General features: G+C 42.2%; 1 protein-coding gene across 2 annotated transcripts in view; it reads left to right on the top strand.

The window, feature by feature from the left end:
* The window catches only part of ACP3 (acid phosphatase 3), a 42,635-nt gene that overhangs the window by 15,473 nt on the left and 6,549 nt on the right, over nucleotides 1–20,613 (top strand). The window contains exons 5-11 of one of the 2 annotated variants that reach the window (XM_055321537.1): nucleotides 2,530–2,628; nucleotides 3,017–3,109; nucleotides 5,119–5,251; nucleotides 9,138–9,220; nucleotides 11,257–11,360; nucleotides 14,409–14,578; nucleotides 15,449–16,292. In XM_055321537.1, the coding sequence (XP_055177512.1) occupies nucleotides 2,530–2,628; nucleotides 3,017–3,109; nucleotides 5,119–5,251; nucleotides 9,138–9,220; nucleotides 11,257–11,360; nucleotides 14,409–14,578; nucleotides 15,449–15,474 (708 nt within the window). In that variant the 3' untranslated portion in view covers nucleotides 15,475–16,292. Of the gene's footprint in view, nucleotides 1–2,529; nucleotides 2,629–3,016; nucleotides 3,110–5,118; nucleotides 5,252–9,137; nucleotides 9,221–11,256; nucleotides 11,361–14,408; nucleotides 14,579–15,448; nucleotides 16,293–20,613 lie in introns of those variants that run through there. The other variant, XM_055321536.1, reaches the window with a different exon arrangement.

A 20,613-nucleotide genomic window follows, 5' to 3' on the forward strand; every position in this document is an offset into this window, starting at 1 on the left:
GTGGGCCATGATGCAAGACCAGGTACTCTTGCTAGAGGAATGGACAAGAGGATGACTGTGGTGTTCCCATAGGGTAGCCATTTGAGTCTTCACAGAGAGAGTGAGAGCTTGACACAGGCCCCAGAGAAAGAGACGAAAGGGAGAAGAAGGTGGCCCAAAAACATGGCAGTGGGTGAATATACAGAGGGCTTGCCCTTCTGTGTTCAGAGTTCTTATTTAGGAGCAATGAAAATGTCTGACTGACTATGTTGGGCACAGACAGGAGACTCCCAAGTTAATAGCCAGGAGGAATCTTGAGGTGGAGAGGCGGTGTTGTAAGAGGAATTTAAAGCCAGGTAAATCCAGATTGGAGAGCCAACTACCGTTTCAGACACTTGACCTCAAGTCACCTCCCTACATTAGTGTTCTTTTCTGTGACATGGGAACAGCAGTTCCCTACTTAACTACTTCATGACAATTTGTGAAAACCCAGTTAAGAAATGGAAGAGATTTTTGTGAATGGCAAAATGTTGGTCAGGTATTGAGGTGATTATCCCACTTCTTTTCAGCCTCATGTGGGATGAGGAAACTAAAATCTAGGAAGGTCGAGTAATTCACTAAAACCTAGACCGTTAAATGAATAGTCCTGGGCCTTTCCCTCCGTAGTGCCATCTCTTCTGTGGAAAAATTGGAAAGCCACATAGGGCAATTGAGATGTCGAGCCGCAGACATCAAAGAAACCTGTGCATATTCATTCTTCAGTACTGTGCACGTGTGATGAGTGGTGCTGTGAAGCATCTGTCTGACCATGGTTTGGAAGAAGAGGATACAAGAACCTCAGAGAATAACTGCTGAAAGCAATTCAGGAGTGAGGAAATGGAGGTCTGAAATTAGAATAAGGCAAATGACACAGAATCGGGAAGCAACCTATTTTTAAAAAGGTTTCTGAGCAGCTGCTAATATGCCAGGCTTTGTTCTAGGCATTGACAACACAGCAATGGACAAGACAGACAAGATCCTGGCTGCCCTCATGTTGATATTTTATAGGAAATAGACAATAAAGAAGTAAAAAAAAAATAGTAATAATCTCCAATGGCGATGAGTTCCTCAAAGGAAATAAAGCAAGGCAGTGTGCTCATGGCTGGAGCAGAGTGGCTAGAAGAGCCTGGCAGGGGTCCCTGGGGGCAAGGTCTCAGGCAAGAAACAGTCTGCAGAGCCCCTAAGCCTGTGAGGTCAGGGGACAACAAGGAGGCCCCAGTGTTGGTGCAGAAAAGTGAGGGAACAGTAGTAAGACAGGTGGGCAGGGATCTCTAGGGTTTACTGAGTTTGGATTTTATTCCAAGTGAAGATTATAAACTACAGAATGGCATGATCTGATGAAGGCTTTAGAGAGATTTGTGTTTCTAAAAATAAAAGGAAAAAAATAAAAATAAAAGGAAAAGGATTAGGGTAGCTGTGATGATACAGAGAATGAATTGTAAAGATGGAAAGAGTGGATGCCTACTGACCAAGTAAGTGGCTCTTACATCAGTTGAACACAGGTTATGATGGTTTAGACTGGAAGGGAACCATGAATATGAAGACGAAGAGTCTATTTTGAATTTTGGATTTTTTTGAACGTAAATAAGCAAGGCTGATTAGTCTATGAAACAGGATGATAAATTTTACCTTTGGCCAAAGTAGACAGATTACGGAGGTAAAGTGGTTAAAAATGAAGCCGATTTCAGTTTTGTACATGTGAAACTTGAGGAAGAAGAGAAACAGCCAAGTAGTGATACCTACCAAGGGCTGGAAATACAAGACAAGACGCAAATGAAAAGTAAGAGCAACAAAATAAGCTGAGGAGTCACCAACCTACAGATTATAGTTAAGATTACAGAGGATTGTCAAGTTTAAACTCATCCCTTTGTCCTTATAATGGGTTTTAAAATACATTTTTCTATATATTTAGTATATGTGCTTATTTTGACCCCAACTTAAGTCAATGAATGGTTAATCCATCTCTTAAGATTCTTTCCAGAACCTCTCATTCATTTCTGTATACTCACGTTATGTTGGAGGCGGGTGGGTGGGATGCATTTACTCACGTGTATGTTGGGGGTGGGTGGGATGCATTTACTCACGTGTATGTTGGGGGGTGGGATGCATTTACTCACGTGTATGTTGGAGGGGGGTGGGTGGGATGCATTTGCACACAAATGTGTATCTCATGCTAGAAATGTAAGAGGTCCAGTAGAAAGCGAGATAATAGTTATATCAACATGGAAAGCCATGCAGTGTGAATATTTACCAACAACACAGTCCTATTTAGGCAAGTTAGTGAAAGGAAAAAACCTTTTCAGTTCTGGGTGCATATCCTACTATCTAAGACCTACATACAGGCCATTTATCTCTTTTCCCTCAATTTTAGAGTTTCCGTTCAGCTCAAAACACATGTGTATCTTTTACTCAGGTCACTTTGCATCTAATGTGGTTTAAAATATGGCTGCAGCTTCTTTAGCAAAGTTCTTCTGACTAATAAAGAATTTATGATTTTTCTTTTGTCCTCAGTTACTGTACCTGCCTTTCCGGGACTGCCCCCGTTTTAAAGAACTTACGGAGGAGACTCTCAAATCAGAGGAATTCCAGAAGAGATTGCATCCTTACAAGGTTAATAATCGTGTCATTTAGTGGTGTACAGGAGTGTGAGAGCCAAGACAAAGGATGAAGTTCCAGCTTCTTAAAAGTGTGGGAGAAATGTGTCTGCCAGTGGCTGGTGATAGCAATGGGTTAAAACATTTAATGAGAGTCAGTCATCACTTTCTGATCCCCTTCCCTGTGTGGGGCCACAAGCCAGTAGAGAAGCCAGTCCCTTTCTAATCCTATACCTGTGTGCCAGAAGGAACCAGACAAAAGTGCATGGCTGGGTCAGAATAAATGCAAATCTGAAACAATTCTGCCTTAATGAGGCTAAGGGGCTAGGACCATTAACTCTTATTAAAGGATAAATAAATTGAGAGATTGTAATGTAGCAATGTTCTCTCTGTGTATGTTTCAGGATTTTATAGAAACCTTGCCAACATTTACAGGATACCATACCCAGGACCTTTTTGGAATGTGGACTAAAGTCTATGACCCTTTATTTTGTGAGGTAAGAGAAAAAATATCAAAGATTAACTTGCAATTGATTTTTATCATTTATGCCAATTTTGAAACAGATGAATACATTTTCTTTTACTTTTTTGGCAGATATATTAATTATGCTTCCTCTGACATTGAAACATAATTCAAGACTTCTTTATATTAACTTGAAAATTCTGACTTTTTTTTCTCCATTATTTATGTTTTCACCCTTTAGCAAATTGCAGGCAAAATTGCTTTTTTTCTGTGGCTTGCCATTTACTTATTTCTCAGTCAGTCAGGAATGCTGGGCTCCTGTCATGGATTTTACTGAAAAGAGAAATGTTGTTATATAGACAGACCAAACAAACAAACAAACAAACAGTACCTGATTTCTGGATATAGAAATAAGCAAGCCAACCTCAAGCCAGGGTGTTGAAATTGGTTTATTGGGCATCTCTTCTTTGCCATACACACATATGAAATAACCTCTGTAGCTCGATCAATTACCTACCATTGAGGTTTTCAAGGCTACAAAGTATTTCACTCACTATATACCATCTACTGGCCAAAAAGAGTGCTCTACAATCCTGTTTTCCCTACCAGGTTCACTGAATCCAAAGGCCAAATTCTCACTACCCATAAGACTTCTAACCACCTCTAATCTTGAGCTCATCATGAGGGTCTAAGGGTCATAGTAACTTAGTAACAAATGACACAATTTACCCCCTTCCATGACAGAGTTCATTGACCTTCACATGACCTTCCTGATATTTTCACTCTATCATTTGCATCTGTTTCAAGGAAGACTAGCTAGCCTTATAAAAGACTCTTCAGAGCTGCCTGGCTGGCTCAGTCAGTTCAGCATCTGAGGCTTGGTTTGAGCTCAGGGTCATGAGGTCAAGCCCTAGGTTGGACTCTGCCCTGGGCCTGGAACCCGCTTGGGATTCTCTCTCTCTCCCTCTTACTGCTCCTCCCCTGCACTCATGTTCTAGCATGTGCACACACTCTCTCTCTCAAATAAACAAATCTTTAAAAAAAAAAAAAAAGATTCTCCAGTAGAAATAAGAGCTCACATTTTGCTTCAGATCTTGATTTTTTTTTTCTTCCTTACTACAGATTGATCTGAGCTGTTCCATGATATGGCCATGGTGCAGGTTTCCTTTTCACTTCTCTCCTATGTATTGTCTCCCTAGGCACTCCACTTTGAGCTGTTTAAAGAACTCTCTCTCTCTCTCAATTCTGTCTTCGAATCTGAGGATTCTTTTTTTTTTTCTTAAGATTTTATTTATTTATTCATGAGAGATGCAGAGACATAGGCAGAGGGCAAAGCAGGCTCCTCCTAGGGAGCCCGATGCAGGACTGGATCCCAGGACTCTGGATCATGACCTGAGCCAAAGGCAAGACACTCAACTGCTGAGGCACTCAGGTGTCCCAAATCTGGGGGATTCTTAATCAGTTGTCCATAGCAAGTAATAAATATTGGCACAAAGTCTATACCTGCCCTGCTGTACAGCTTATTCATCCATTTAACAAAATTCACCAAGAGCCTACTGTGTGTACAGTGCACTTTCCCCAGGAGTCAGTACACTGGAAGATACTGGGAGTTGGGGGGTCTGGTACTGAAAGCTCCAGAAATATATTGCCTCTCCCAGCTGTCCTCTCAGGGCACTCATTCATCTTTGGCAGAAACATCATCTAACCCTGTCAGTGTCACCCTCCCTACAGGTTAATAGATTTCTAAATCTCTCATAAAGGAATGAGGTACATTCTTGCCCTACCTCACCCTTCCTGCAAAATAGGAATCCCCCTTTGGACCCACACTGAAGCCAAAAGCTATGGACTTGGTAGGAAGGGGCAAATCAGTCTCTGTGAGTTTCCCTTCTGAAAAATCAATACCACTCCTTATCACAAAGTCAAGTTTTCCTAGAGAGAAATGGCTGGACAAGAAAGGCTAGACCCAGTAGATCCTGTGAGAGAAAGAGGACGAAAAGTCAACAAATGAAAATACACATTTGCTTTCCTTTTTCTTTGCTACAGAGTGTTCACAATTTCACTTTACCCTCCTGGGCCACAGAGGACACCATGACTAAGTTGAAAGAATTATCAGAATTGTCCATCCTGTCCATCTATGGAATTCACAAGCAGAAAGAGAAATCTAGACTGCAAGGGGGTGAGTATATAAAAAAGTAAAAAGAATGCACTGGATTTGTGGTTGAAAGTAGACCCAGGCAAAAGGCTGCCCAGCTCTTAGAATCAGGATAAGTAGGTGGAAAAAAGAAATGAGGGGCAGCCCGGGTGGCTCAGCGGTTTAGCGCCGCCTTCAGCCCAGGATGTGATCCTGGAGACCTGGGATCGAGTCCCACGTCGGGCTCCCTGCGTGGAGCCTGCTTCTCCCTCTGCCTGTCTCTGTCTCTCTCTCTCTCTCTCTGTTTCTCTCATGAATAAATAAAGAAAATATTTTAAAAAAAATTAAAAAAAAAGGAAAAAAGAAATGAGGACCAGGCAGGACAGCAATAGATGCTGATGCTTCTGAGAGTAGTTGGGGTGGGCCAAGACACCAAAGGGGGCATCAGGTCTAGGTATTATTAATATAGACATTTAAAGTAAGGATGGAGAGTAAGATGAAGTCCATTATGTCAGATTGACAGAACAGTGAAGAAATTCTAAGCCACAGGAGATGTTCTAAGTCAAATACTCTAGAAAGTTTGAGAAAACCAGAGCAATCACATCAGGACTCCAACCATTTCCAGACCCTACTCACTGTGGGGTCAGGACAAGTTCAGCAGAGCCCCCGGGAGGATACATAGAGGCAAAGACATCTTGGCTGTTGGACCAGGCTGGGCAAATGTTCACTCAGGACATGGCCCAGGCAGCAGCCCCATCTGATGTGTTAAACAAGAAGGGGCGGAGGGTAGAAGTTGGGCCTCGTTGGCTACACATACACCACATCATACTCCTCAACTACCAGGAACCAAGGTATGACTCAATCCCAAGCCACATGAAATGGTGGAGACAGGGCTCTTAGTGGAGGTCCCCCCATGATGGGCTGAGAAATTCACCCCTCACTACTCAAAATGCAGTCCATGGGAGCAGTAGCAGCAGCAACATCACCAAGTCTCTGGTTAGAAATGCAGAATCTCAGACCCCATCTCAGCCAGACCAGCTGAATCAGAATCTGCATCTTAATGAAAGCCCCAGGTACCTCATGAAACATCAAAGTTCAGAAGCCCGTCTCTAGATGCAAGAAATGGTGAAGAAATGGGCAGGGAAAGCCAGGCAGAGGTTGAGAATAGTCTAATAATAGATGCAGGTGTCTGTATGGGAAGAAAAACTGGGGGTTTTCCTCACATTTGGTTCACATTTGCTCTTCTTGTTTTCCTTTGACTATTAAACATTGAATTTCAGAGAAGTCACTTCCCCTCCTAGTCCGGTTTCCCCATTTGATCAGTGCATTAAACTAGATTGCCTGTTAAGAGCTCTTCCCTAAGGTGTTGTTTTGGTGTCAGACTCTAAAGGCTGGTATTTGTGTGAATGCACCTGTCCCATTTTCTGGAGAAGTCCAGAGTATTGATTGACCAGGAAATTGTTTCCTGAGTGATTCCTGCCAAAACCCAAGTCCAGCCTATTGTTTGGATCTGGCTAGGCAAAGAGATTTGTCAACTACATGCTTGTTGGGTGATGAAGCAGCTAAACACAATCCTGCAAAGAAAACATGTATTGTCTGAGTGACACGGAGGCACACAGGAACATCAGGACTTGGACTGGCATCTTCCCATCTCTGCCAAAACTTTTGTTTCATCGGTTAGTTTTAGGGATGACACAATTTGGTGCTATGCATGCCTCCACCCACCTCCTTCTATGCATACACACACACACACAAACACACACACACACCACAAAAATTCCTAAGGTCCATTTAGGAATTTATGATATATGGCTGGTCATATCGGTATTACTGTAAACCTCTTCTTGCTGTACACCACAGGTTGGTGTAAGCTGCAGCCTGCAAACCAAACCAGCCTGCTGCCTATTTTTTATAAATAAAATGTTATTGAAACTCAGCCCACACTCATTTAGGTAGGTAGTGCTATGGCTGCTTTTGGGCTTCCACCCGAGAGTGAACAGTTATGGCAGACCATATGGTTGACAAAGCCACTGTCTGGCCCTTTACAGAAGTATGCCAGCCCCTGCTATAGCTCAAGAGTGTGGGAAGGGAAGTTTATATCTTGTAGTCAGTGATATTTTGTCTAGTGTATGCAGTTAATAAACGATGTCACAGAGAACTTAGAAGCTAGCCTATGCTTCAGTGTAGTCTAATTATTAAGACATGCTAGGTTCAGAGAAGCTCAGCCCCTCTGTGTACATGTTGTGGAATCTTGGACAAGTCATTGAATGTCTCTAACCTCAGTTTGGCCTCCCATAAAACATAATTATAGGCATGCCAGAGCCTGGGGGGTAACTGTGGTAGTTAGTGCTAGTTTTCTTCTGGGGAAAAATGGACAATCACCGGAGAACCAAGAGCTGATGTCATATCCCATTATCAATACCGAAGGCTGCTGCAGAGGCAACTATTGAAGGCCAAGTTGCTGATAGGTAATGATGTTGCCCCTAAAGGACCCTGAGAAAGCAACCTTCTCTGAAGCACCGTGGTCTAGACCTGTTGGAGATGTGCAGCTAGCTTCTTCCATTCCTAGTCAAGGGAGTCCCAGCATCTGCAGGAAGCACAGAACACCTCCCTTCACAATCAACCCTTTATTGTGCCTCTTGGTATACAGATGAATAAACAGTCTCTTTGAACTGTTTTATGAGCTTTTTGAGGGCAGGAGTCTGATTCACCTCCCACAGTATCTGGCCCATGGTAGCTGCTCAGTGTGGTGTTTGCCGAGTAGACCACAGAGTCTAGAATGATAGTCTATTAACGTCCATGCCCTGCTCTTTACAAAAACAAACACGTCATTCTGAAGCTGGGAGAGTACATGTGTGGTAAAGAAACCACCGGGGCAACTGGGTGGCTCAGTCAGTTGAGCTTCCGACTCTTGGTTTCTGTTCAGGTTGTCATCTCCAGGTCGTGAGATCAAGCCCAGGATCAGGCTCCCCACTCAGAACAGAATCTGTTTCAGATTCTCTTTCTCTCATTCCCTCTGCTCCTCCCTCCTGTGTGCTCTCTCTCTTTCTCTCTCTCCCCCCCTCTCTCAAACAAATAAATCTTTAAAATAAAAATGGATGGAGGGAAGGAGGGAGGGAAAGAGGGAGGGAGGAAGGAAGCAAGCAAGCAAGCAAGCAAGCACCAGAAATATAAGAAGACTTCAGGTGATGGTTGTGGAAGTCCCTGGGGCCACATGTTCTAAGACAGCACCTGGCACCCCAAGATACCTCTCAGCCTTCAGTGTCTGCCAAGAGGATGGAGACTCTGAGTTGTGTACCTGTCCTTCACCACCTCAGGAACAACAAAGATGAAGGGCAGGAGCTCTCCTCTACTGAAGACAAGTGGAACCCTCAGATGAAAGATGCTGGCTGCCCCATAATAGTGATACCAGGGTAGCCTAGAGAAACAGTCCACAGAAAACAGTCCATGACCTGCACAGACATCCAGAAAGCTGCTTTCTCCCACAGGTTTGACTACCAGAGAGCAGAAGCAAGAGGGGTGAAGGAGTACAGGCCAGGCTGTCATTTCAGGGCTGCCCCGGAGAAGAGCACTAGCTAACGACTGTCTGAAAAAATGCCATTGGTGATTCCTTCCAAGTCCTTCAACCTCCTATCTCAAGCTTTAACAAAACCTGGGGATAGTAGGGCCCTGAGTGTGCCGATCCAACTTTCCTTGCCTGGCCTGCACTTGAGTCCGTGTGTCGCTGGGCCACAGCTTTCTCACTATAAACGGGATAGAAGTCAAGATTCAGTAAAATCATGTAAAGCACACAGTAGATGCTCAACTGAAGTTACTGCTTTTCGTCTCTTAAGTCTTGAGAATGATGGCAGGGAGAATCGCAAAGTAGGAATTACTGAAAAGTGTAAGCCCATGTTTGGTTCAGCTCTCTTGTTGGTCTATCTTTTTTAAGGTGTCCTGGTCAGTGAGATCCTTAATCACATGAAGATTGCAACTCAGCCATCAAACCACAGAAAACTTATCATGTACTCTGCAGTAAGTATTATCACCTCTGTTCAACGTCGGTTTGTTTAAGGATGGAGCCTCTCTTTAAGGATGGAGCCTCATTTTCTTCATCATCATTTCCCTATTGCCCAGTAGATGGTAGGCATTTTAGATATTGATCCTTCAGATCTCCTGTGTATATTATGTGTATATATGACCATCTACATGGTTGGCATTTTTAAATTTTATTTTTTTATTTTAAGTTTAAATTTTCAATACATAATTCTGGCCCTTGAGGACTTTACAATCTAGGACTGACTAGAAGACATAAACACCATTCAAAGCAAGATAGAAATGCAGTGCAAGCAAGTACTTTGGTGGCACGGAGGAAAGATGCATCACTTCTGTTCCAAACTAAAAGCAGAGCATGAACGGGATGTGGTGATGAATGGGATGCAGACAGAGAGTAACGATGTGGAAGTAAAACCACAAGTGAAGGCCATTTTTCAAGCCTCCAGGACTGGAAGGGGGGTGGAGCCATTAACAGAGGCACCTTTGGGCCAAGGGAATGTAGCCCTTTAGACGAGTGGGTTTGAAATGCCAGGGAGCATCCAGATAGAAATCTCCGGGAGGCAAAGGAAATAGAAGAGGGGGGGGTGCAATGTGAAGCTAGAGCTACATTGGATGCAGAAAGAAAAAGAGAAGTCTCGGAGAAAACTTTAGTCTTAGGAGCAGGAACCTTAAGAGACACTGTTCAGGAGATAGTGGGGGGGGGGGCGGAGGGTGGAGATTCAAGGGGTGCACTGAGCACTGAAATGGCTGTCTAGGGAATCTGCAGTGACAGGGAACCAGGACACATAGTATGGTAATTCAGCTTCCCGCCCACTTCTCGATGACAGAGGATTTCTCAGATGTGGTTTTGCTGGAGAAAGCCATGTTTTCATTCTGCAGGAAGTTGGAAGAGGTGACTGCAGATACAGGGAAGTTTGTGTATCATCCGGGGTTCTAAACGGTGTAAGAAGACAAAGAGCTCGTGGACTGAACAGAGTGTAGTGCTTCCTGGAGAGGGGCTTTCTGAAGCCGATCCGTTCTGCTAGTTTCTTTAATTTCTCATCTGGTTTCCAGTTCTAACCTGCGAGATTTCTGGCAAGTCATAAATCTGTAACTGTATTTCTTTCGCCAGTAAATCAGTTCTAGGCCCTTTTTATTTTTTAATTTTTTTCAAGATCTTATTTATTTATTCATGAGAGACACAGAGTGGCAGAGACATAGGCAGAGGGAGAAGCAGTCTCCCAATGGGGAGCCTGATGTGGGACTTGATCCTAGGACCCCGGGATCATGCCCTGAGCTGAAGGCAGGCGCTCAACAACTGAGCCACCCAGGTGCCCCTAAGCCCTTTTTAAATATGCCATATACTTTAGGCAACCAATGTTATGCCCATTTTGTAGATATAAAAGGTGAGGACTATCAAAGATTATGTAGTTAATTAGTAGCAAAACTGGGATGGAAAACAAGTCCCCTATGCCTTCCAGCCACTCTGGGATAAACAATTAACAATTATTTTTGAGCTATGCACTCTATTTCCTTACATTTTATCATCTCTAACATTTACAACCTTGTATATTTTTTCTCAGCTTTAAAGTCACAGATTATCCTAATCTGGAGAAGAAATATAATCTAGCATTAATATTTTCCAAAATCTTTTAAAATTTAACAAAAATCAATGAAATAAACTAAAACAGAGATGTTCCACTAGAGAAAAGCATAGTACAAAACCAGAACATTAGACTCAAATTTATTTCCTTCCATTTTGGGGTTATATGACAGTAAGCAAGTTACTTAATTTATCTAGGTCTGTTTTTCTTTTTATTAGAAATAATGATATATTTTTTAAAAAGCTTACCGCCTAGCACACAACAGATGCTCAATCAAAATTAATTCTTCCCCTTTCCACCATGGGGGTATGGCCAATTTAAGTGAATCAGAAACCATCATGGTTCTCTATAAGTGCTTAATACTACTAGCTATGGAATGTACATCGGAATCACTGGTAAAGATCAAAAATACTTTGTTTCAAATCCCCGCAGCATGACACTACCGTGAGTGGCCTACAGATGGCACTAGATGTTTATAATGGAATCCTTCCTCCCTATGCTTCCTGCCATATAATGGAATTATATCTTGAAAAGGGGTAAGTACCAACAAGGTGCTTTTCACAATTAAAACCACTGGACCCCAGGCTTTGCTATTGTTATTGTTATTATTAGCTTAAATATTTTCTTAAAATAATCAATTTTCAGTCAGGTACGTAAATTTAAAATCATATACTATGTAAAATAATTCACTAAGTTAAAAATATTGCTTTTCTCCACTTTCGAATTTCATGAAACAATTTTATCCAAACTCTCTGTGTGCGCCTTGTGTCTTCACCATTAGAGCCAATTTGGAGTCTCCTAAAACTGTTTTCCAAATATATTAACTAATAGGGATAATTTGGCTACTGTACAAATGAGCCTCAGATTCTCAGAGGCTGATCCCAATGGACATTTCTTTCTCACTCATCTAATACTCCAAAAGAGATGACCCTCCCTCATGGTGCCTGGGTGGCTCAGTCTGTTAAACATCCAACTTTTGATTTTGGCTCAGGTCATGATCTCAGGGTTATGACATCAAGCCCCGAGTCAAGCTCAGCACTGGGCATGGAGCCTGCTTAAGATTCTCTCTCTTCCTCTCCCTCCCCCCTAAAAAAAAAAAGAGAGAGACATCCCTAGTCATTAGGAGGTGACTCACCCATGGTGGGATTTGGGGACCCAGGGTTCCATCTTTTTAGGACCTATAGTAAGGCTTTAACTGTCACAGATACACTAGTGATTTCCTCTCTGATGGATTTGAGCCATGTAAATTGAAAGGATTCACCATTTTAAATGCCATTAAGGACATTAATGATTCAGGGGATGAAGTCAACATTAACAGAAGTTTGGAAGAAGTTGATTCCAAAGCCCACATGGATGACTTAGAGGGATTTAAGACTTCATTACTGATGTAGTAGAAATAGCAAGACAGCTAGAATTAGAAGTGGAGACTGAAGATGGGCCTGAATTGCTGCGATCTCATCATCAAAACTAATGGATGAAGAAAAAAAACTAATGGATGAGGACTTCCCTCTCATGGATGAGTAAGGAAAGTGGTTTATTGAGACAGAATCTAGTCCTGGTGAAGATGCTGGGAAGACTGTTGAAATGATGACAAAGGATTTAGATTATCACATAAACTTAGTTAATAAAGCAGTGGCAGGGTTTGAGAGGATTGACTCTAATTTTGAAAGAAATTCTGCTGTGGGTAAATTGCTATCAAAGAGCATCACATGCTATAGAGAAATCGTTTGTGAAAGGGAGAGTCAATCAATGTGGCAAAGTTCATTGTTGCCTTAGTTTAGGAAACTGCCACAGTCACACCAGACTTCAGCAACACCCCCCCTGCAGTCAGCAGCCATCAGCATCGAGGCAGGACCCTCCACCAGCAAAAAGACTACAACTCGCTGAAGGCTCAGATGATGGTTAGCATTTTTTCCAATAAAGTATTTTTTATTAAGTTAAACACATTTTTTAGACATAATGCTATTGCACACTTAATAAAATAAAATATAGTATAAACATAACTTTTATACACACTGGGAAACCAAATAATTCATGTGATTCACTTTATTGTGATATTTGCTTTATTGTGGTAGTCTGAAACCAAACCCACAATATCTCCGAGGAATGAGTGTAGTCACTTGGTCCTACCTACTGCAAGGGAGTCTGGGAAATGTAGTAGTCACTTTTCAGCCATAACTCTATTATATGGAAAGAGAATCATGAATTTTGCCATATCATCTTGAGATAAAATTTGCTAGCACTGGGTAAGTCATCCCAGGGTATAAGTAGTCATTCATATACTATTAGGAAGTTTCTAAAAATATATCTCTGTAAGTGAATATCTGCAGTTACTCTCTATAAGAGAGTATCTCTATAAGTAGTTACTACTGTTTATGTGGCTTTTAAAAGTGATTTTTTAAAGATTTATTTATCTACTTTATTTTTTTTTAATTTTTATTTATTTATGATAGTCACACACACACAGAGAGAGAGAGAGAGAGAGAGAGAGAGGCAGAGGGAGAAGCAGGCTCCATGCACCGGGAGCCCGACGTGGGATTCAATCCCGGGTCTCCAGGATCGCGCCCTGGGCCAAAGGCAGGCGCCAAACCGCCGCGCCACCCAGGGATCCCTATTTATCTACTTTAGAGAGAGAGAGAGAGAGAGAGACAGAGCTAGCATGAGCAGGAGGGGCAGGGGGAAAGGGAGAGAATCTCAAGCAGACTTCTCACCTAGCACAGAACGCAATACAGGGCTCCCTCCCATGACCCTGAGATCATGAAACCAAGAGTCTGATGCTTAACCAATTATACCACCCAAGTGCCCTTAAAAGTGATATTTTAAAAGGCTTGTTTTTAATGACACCCAACAGTTGCAGTTGTGAGGTTACTACCTCAAGAATGATCACTAAATCCTACCTGAGTTTCTCTCCTGCCTCTTTGGCAAGTGACTTCCATAAGGCCCTCATGCTAGTTTTACAACATTGGCATACACCTTGTTTTTCCAAATAAAGTATCAAATATGAGGGAGTATAAGGACTTAGGTGTACACCCACACCCTCTTTCTGAGGTGTAATCTTGACAAAATCTTGATGTATATTTAAGCACATATGTTTAATATTGCTCAGTTCCATGTTTATTGCCTGGATAAGAAGAGCAGAGATACCTTCATTCAGAAGAAAGCCTAAAAGAAATCCTGAGAGGAAAAGAGAGAATGAAGCAAACAAGAATCTTGAAGGAGAGAGAATAGGAGAAAGAAAACCCAACACCCCGTCTGTCCCCCACTTCTTACTCAAAGGCTCATCATATCACCCCCAACTCCCCTAGTCATCACCTCTCCGCTCCCTTTCAGGATAAGCATCCTGGTCCCCACCTCTTTTGCCCCTGTTTATCTAACAAACCAGCCCTCCCATTTCCACCCTCTGGGTCTGACCCACCTGCCCCAATCTCCCTATTCCCACACCTAACTTAGCTAATATCTACTCGTTCCTGTAAATTCTTCTCCTAGTCCTACAGCTGACATGTTACAGGCCAGGCGGGAAAAAAATCCAATGGCAGTTCCACAACACAAAACTAACAGCTCTGTCTTCTACCTTCCTCCACCAGGGAGTACTTCGTAGAGATGTATTACCGGAATGAGACACAGCACGAGCCATATCCTCTCACACTGCCAGGCTGCACTCCCAGCTGTCCTCTGACAGAGTTTGCTGAGCTGGTTGCCCCTGTGATCCCCCAAGACTGGTCCACGGAGTGTATGACCACAAGCAATGACCAAGGTACCAAGGATATTATGGATTAGTGTGCATGCAGAACTCTGCAAAAGGCACAATACCCTCTCTCCAGGGAGATGGTGGCTTTAAGAGTATAACTTGGCCATCACCCCCAGCTTTGAGGGAAATGGGTTTGGGATGATAATTGTATGTTTCAGGGACCCCTGATTTCAGTCAATTCCTATCTCTCCATGAGGCCCTTCCCCCACCTGCCTAAACCTTAACTTGGTAGTTTTTTTCAGTGTTAATAGAAAAGGGCCTCAAGTCAAATATAATCAGAGATAAGACTTAGATCAAAGTTTGTGGGGCTGCCATGAGCTATTATGATTAACCCCATAGAAACTTTTGGTTGTTTTTTTTTTTTAAGAACTCCTGGATATCACTTGAGTAGGATTAAATGAGGTAGTTCTTTTAGTGTCTGAAGTGAAAGGGATTTTTTTTTTTAAGATTCATTTATTTATTCATGAGAGATACAGACTGAGAAAGAGAGGCAGAGACAGGCAGAGGGAGAAGCAGGCTCCCTACAGGGAGCCCGACACAGGACTCAATCCCGGATCCCAGGATCATGACCCGAGCCTAAGGCAGGCACCCAACCCCTGAGCTACCCAGGCATCCCTAAGGTGAAAGAGATTTTAAACAAAATCTACAATCTAGAGTGAGAGCAAGGAAGGGAAGAAGTTAATTCTAGGCAAATAGGCAAAGGACCAGCTTGCCTATCAGTTCCAGCCTTCTCGCAAGGAGAGGCAGAGAAATGCATACAGTGGAGCAATCAAGAGAAATCATCTACAGTGGGAAACTGGTACTATCTTCTTATATTTATGTTAATACATATTGGGTAGAAAAGCTGAAAAGTAAATACCTCTTTGTATCCTTTAGCCCTGGAAAATCCATGTTACTTTTGAAGAAACCAAAAGCAAACTTACCAGAAAACTTTGCTGTATATAATATATATACGGCAGCTCTTGGAGTGCAGACATCAGAACAATTAAGTCATTTTATTTAGGCATACAACACATCAGAGATGCATGAGTGGTTTCTCTTGAAGATGGTAAGAGATGTTGAATCTGGAGTTGAGATAAGAGAGAAAGTATGATGACACATATCAAACTGGAACAAAATTAGAAATGTGAGAATGTTCTAAATGCCTCCAAGATCAAAACTTACCAGCATGTTGGAAGTATGGCTGTGATAGCTGCTCTGAGGACAAAAGGACTGTGTAAGGCTTTGATCCTGAGATCTTCAGAAAACCTAAGCAAGATCACATGTCCTGCTGAAACTACTCCCTATACAAGAAGAAATCACGTTCGAATGACACTCTTTAGAGTCCTATAGATTTGAGGAGTGGCAGATGCAACACATCTAGAGAACACCGTGCTACGTTACTATTACAGATAAAGATGAAATGGTTTCTAGAGATGGTTTCTACTGGATGCCAGAGTCCAGAGCAAAGCCATTCCCTCTCCTAGTGGGTCATGGGGTGACCGACAGGAGACAGTGATTCATACATTTATTTGTATTATTTTTTTTCCCAAGTAACTATTTGTCCTCAGGGCTACCATCTAATTACTCTTCCTCCCCCATGCATGTAACTTTCTTCCAGCAGTAAGCCAAATGTAAAATAGTGAATAAAGTCACTAGTAGGGAGTTCAAAAACATTACTTTTATGATGAATTTTGAAGAGTGTGCGTGTTTAATCAGAATAAAATTCCTGAAGGACAGATTTTAGGGGCTCTTTTTTTTGTTTGTTTGGGAATTTTATTATAATGTTACCAGAGGAAAAATATTCGTGTAAAGAAGAATGATTTTGACTGACTTAGATGAATATTTTACATTGAAAATGTATTTAGTTTGGACCTGACTGCTTCAGAAAAAGGCTAAGCTGATGGATGGCTCTGCTTCATCTATTAAGGTGGAACTTGCAAGAAAACATCCTTGGGAAATGTACAGTGTAGTGGGGAGGCAAAAAGATACATATTACACAGAATAACAAGGGTCATATCTTTTTTTTAAAGATTTTATTTATTTATTTATTTATTTATTCATGAGAGACATAGAGAGAAAGGCAGAGATACAGGCAGAGAGAGAAGCAGGCTCCATGCAGGGATCCCGTTGTGGGACTGGATCCCGGGACTCAAGGATCATGCCCTGGGCCAAAGGCAGGCGCTCAACCGCTGAGCCACCCAGGTGTCCCAATAAGGGTTATATCTTATGACTTCAAGGTTTCTGTGGGACAAGAGTTAACTGGATTCAGAGGGAGGGAGGCAGTAAGGAATGTCAGAAAGGGCTACCCTATAGAAGGTAACAGCTGCACCTTCTGAAATCGGTTTGGATGGGAGTTTCTAATGTATAGTACAAGATTCTAGAAAGCTATTTATCAATGTCTTTGTGTCTTGAACCTGGAAAGGGTAGGGGAGTTACTCAGCAGAAGATTTTGGGTCCAAGGAGATTACTGCAGGTTTCCCTCAAGGGGCCAATTATAATAAGATGAAATATCATCTCCACAAGAGCAAGGATTTTTATCTTTTGTGTTCTCTCTTATATCTGTCCTCAGAAATACTTGTGCCTGACATGGATTAGTGCTCAATAAATATTTGCTCAAGGAATGTTTAAATTATTTACCTTTCCTCCCTGAACTGTCTCTATCTTGATTAGCAACAATACCCAGTAACCTGGTGGTTACTTTTGATCCCATCCTCTCCTTTTTTCTCCACAGCCAATTCATCACCTCCTCTTATCAAACCTAGTGTAGAGTGTTTATAAAATTCTTTTCCTCAAAAAAAAAAAATTCTTTTCCTCAAGACACCAGCACCAGGGTGCCCGAGTGGCTTAGTTGGTAAAGTGTCTGCTTTCTGCTCAGGTCATAATCCCAGAGGCCTGGAGTTGGAGCCCCGTGTCAGGCTCCGTGCTTAGCGGAAAGTCTGCTTCTCCTTTGCCGCTTACCCCACTTGTGCTCTCACTCTTCCTTCACTCACTCTCTCAAATAAATAAAATCTTATGGGAAAAAAAGAAAGACACCAGTATCAACAATTCAATATTCAAATAGAGTGAAACGATTACAAAAGATGTTAATAAAAAGAAGATGTAGGGATTGTTGTGCTGGATCCAGCCCATACCAATCTCAAAAGTGGAATATGTACATCCCTTCCTGACTCTGAGTTCAAAGATTTGACTTTGATAGTGTGAAATTGGTCATAATGTCAAAGCAGGAGCCTTTTCACCACAGAAATCAGCCTATGCCACAAATCAATGTCTGTCTCTCTCTCTCTCTCTCAAAATAAATACACCTTTAAAAATAAATAAATAAATGTTCAATCCCTCGTACTTAGCCTAATTTCTTCATGGTGAGCCCCAGATATCAGAAACCTAGAACCCAAATGTTTGGGGCACCTGGGTGGCTCAGTGGTTGAGCATCTGTCTTCCTCAGGTTGTGATCCTGGGCTCCTGGGGATTTGAGTCTCACATCGAGCTCCCCACAGGGAGCCTGCTTCTCCCTCTGCCTATGTCTCTGCCTCTCTCTTTCTGACTCTCATGAATAAATTAAATAAAATATTTTAAAAAAAGAACCCAATCATTCAATAAGTAGGAGAGAGAAGCTATGAATGAATGAGCCTCAAATGTGACTGTGCTATAAAGACCCAGTCACAGACTACATTTACATATGTATATTCCAGTATGTCTGTGTTATTTGATCTGTTTTCAGCATAGTCATCTTGGCATTTTCTTGTTCCCCCATTGCTGGGTAGTGCCTCTGTTCAATGATACCCCTTCTAGAACCTTCCCTCCCTCAGAGAGAAGGCCAGTTACAGCACCTGTTTCTCATTCTTGTTGTCACTATCATCAGTTTCCCAGGACATGTGTCATCATTCATTAATGACATTGGGAATTTGCTTTGGTATACACCAGCTCACTCCTCACTCCCACTCCTGTCCTCGATGTAGGCAATTTTGACATCCTAATAGTGGCCCATCCCATACCCTGCCCACCACAGCAATACTCAACCCTAAATTAAAACAACCATAGTTTCTGCATTTTGGTCAGCTAAGTGGAACAGAAGCCTATTGTTATCATTTCAAATTATGAATGTTGAAATTTCTGTTCCAATCCCAGCTGGATCTTTCAACACTGCTTAGCAAATAAATGTATTCACCCTTACTAGACTCTTTTCTTATATTCTACAGGAAAGCCTTGTTATTTCCCCCAAACTTGTAATTCCATCTTGGCTTCTTTAATTCTTATGAGATGTCCTTAGGGGAGCAAGATATTCCATTGAAAAGTCTTTTAGGGGAACCCTGGGTGGCTCAGCGGTTTGGCGCCTGCCTTCAGCCCAGGACATGATCCTGCAGTCCCGGGATCGAGTCCCATATCAGGTTCCCTGCATGGAACCTGCTTCTCTCTCTGCCGGTGTCTCTGCCTCTCTCTGTGTGTGTCTCTCATGAATAAATATATAAACAAATCTTTTTAAAAAAAAGTATTTTAGGTTCTCCTGTTACTACCTCAGAATATCTTAGTAGCCTTAACCTGCCTTCCCTGTGCCCCCCGCCTCCTCACAGGAAAACATATTCTTCCCTGAGTAACCTAACTCCTTTCAACTCCTTTCCTCCTGCATATGCTCCCACTCCTCATCTCTTGGAACCTCAATGAATCTTAGCTTCATTTTCTTCCTCTGCACTGGCTCCCTTCTACTATGAACATGCCCAAATCACTCATCAAAGAACAGCTTTAAGTGCCTGCTCTCACTCTCTTCAATCCTAATTTTCTTGAACTAATCATTTGAATTCTGTATTTCTTCATCTTTCACTCCTGAGCTATTTGAAAAAATGATGTTCTTGCTTCCATCTCTCTTTGGAAATATCCCTTTTGAAAGTCATTGATGCTTAATTCAGCAACCTGTCTTCCTTTTCTTGCCAATATCATGTATCCCCATTTTACAGAGAAGAAAACCAAGGCTCAGAAAATAACATGACTTAAGTGGTAGAGTCCGGATTCAAGCCTCACATTCTCCAACACCATATTTCTACTGTATCATCTTCCCTTTCCATCACACACTGGTTTGTTGACTACCCCCTGGGACAGATTCCCAGAAATTAAATTAGTGAGTCAAAGTATATGAATATTTAATGAACAGCTATTTTTTGAGTACCTATTATGTACCCAATAGTGCCTATGGAGGAGGTGTTAAATCTGCTGAGGAAACAGCAGTAAGACAAGGAAATTGTCCCCATGTGACCTGGACCCCTTGGCAATGGTGTAAGGAGGTAGGCAAGGAAGATAGGGAGATAAAGAATTAAACAAGCCCTAACAGCTAAGTGTGGTGAATCCTATTATAAAGGACATATGGGAAAGGCAATTAATTAGCTTACATCTAAGGGGTCAGAGAAGGCTTTTCTGTTTTGTTTTGTCTTGTTTGTTTTGTTTTTTTAGAGAAGGCTTTTCAAAGGGGGTAATATTTAAACTAAAGCCTGAAGGAGAGAAGGAATGAGCTGGGTGACTGGAGGTGAAGAAAGAGGAAAATGTTACAAACAAAAGAGAAAATATATAGAAACCCAAAGGCTAGAGACAGCATGGGGCATTTTAGGAATTAGAAGGAGTATGCCTGGTTAGAGCACAAAGACTCGGAGGAGGCTGGCATTAAGTGTTTCAGGTCAAGAGGAGTAGTGCCGGACATTAAAGGTCTTAGGCAGATAGAGGTCCCTGGGTCGTTCAGTTGGTTAAGCATCTGTCATCGGCTCAAGTCATGATCCCAGAGTCCTGGGATCAAGCCCACATTGGGCTCCTTGCTCAGTGTAGAGTTTGCTTCTTCCTCTCCCTCTGCCCCTCCCCCTGTTCCTGCTCCTCTCGCTTACTCTCAAGTAAATAAAACCTTTAAAAAAAAAAAAGGTTTTCGGCAGAGGACATATGATGGGACTGGCTTCTTATTTTAGAAAGCCCTCTGCCCTCCGTGGGGAGAACAGATTGGAGAGCAGTGAGCCTGAGGGCAGGGAGGATGGCTGGGAGGCTGGTTGCAGTAATCCAAGGATGAGTAGGAAGGCAGACTTACTCAA

Source organism: Nyctereutes procyonoides, unplaced genomic scaffold (assembly GCF_905146905.1).
Source record: "Nyctereutes procyonoides isolate TBG_1078 unplaced genomic scaffold, NYPRO_anot_genome, whole genome shotgun sequence".
NCBI classification, from domain to species: domain Eukaryota; kingdom Metazoa; phylum Chordata; class Mammalia; order Carnivora; family Canidae; genus Nyctereutes; species Nyctereutes procyonoides.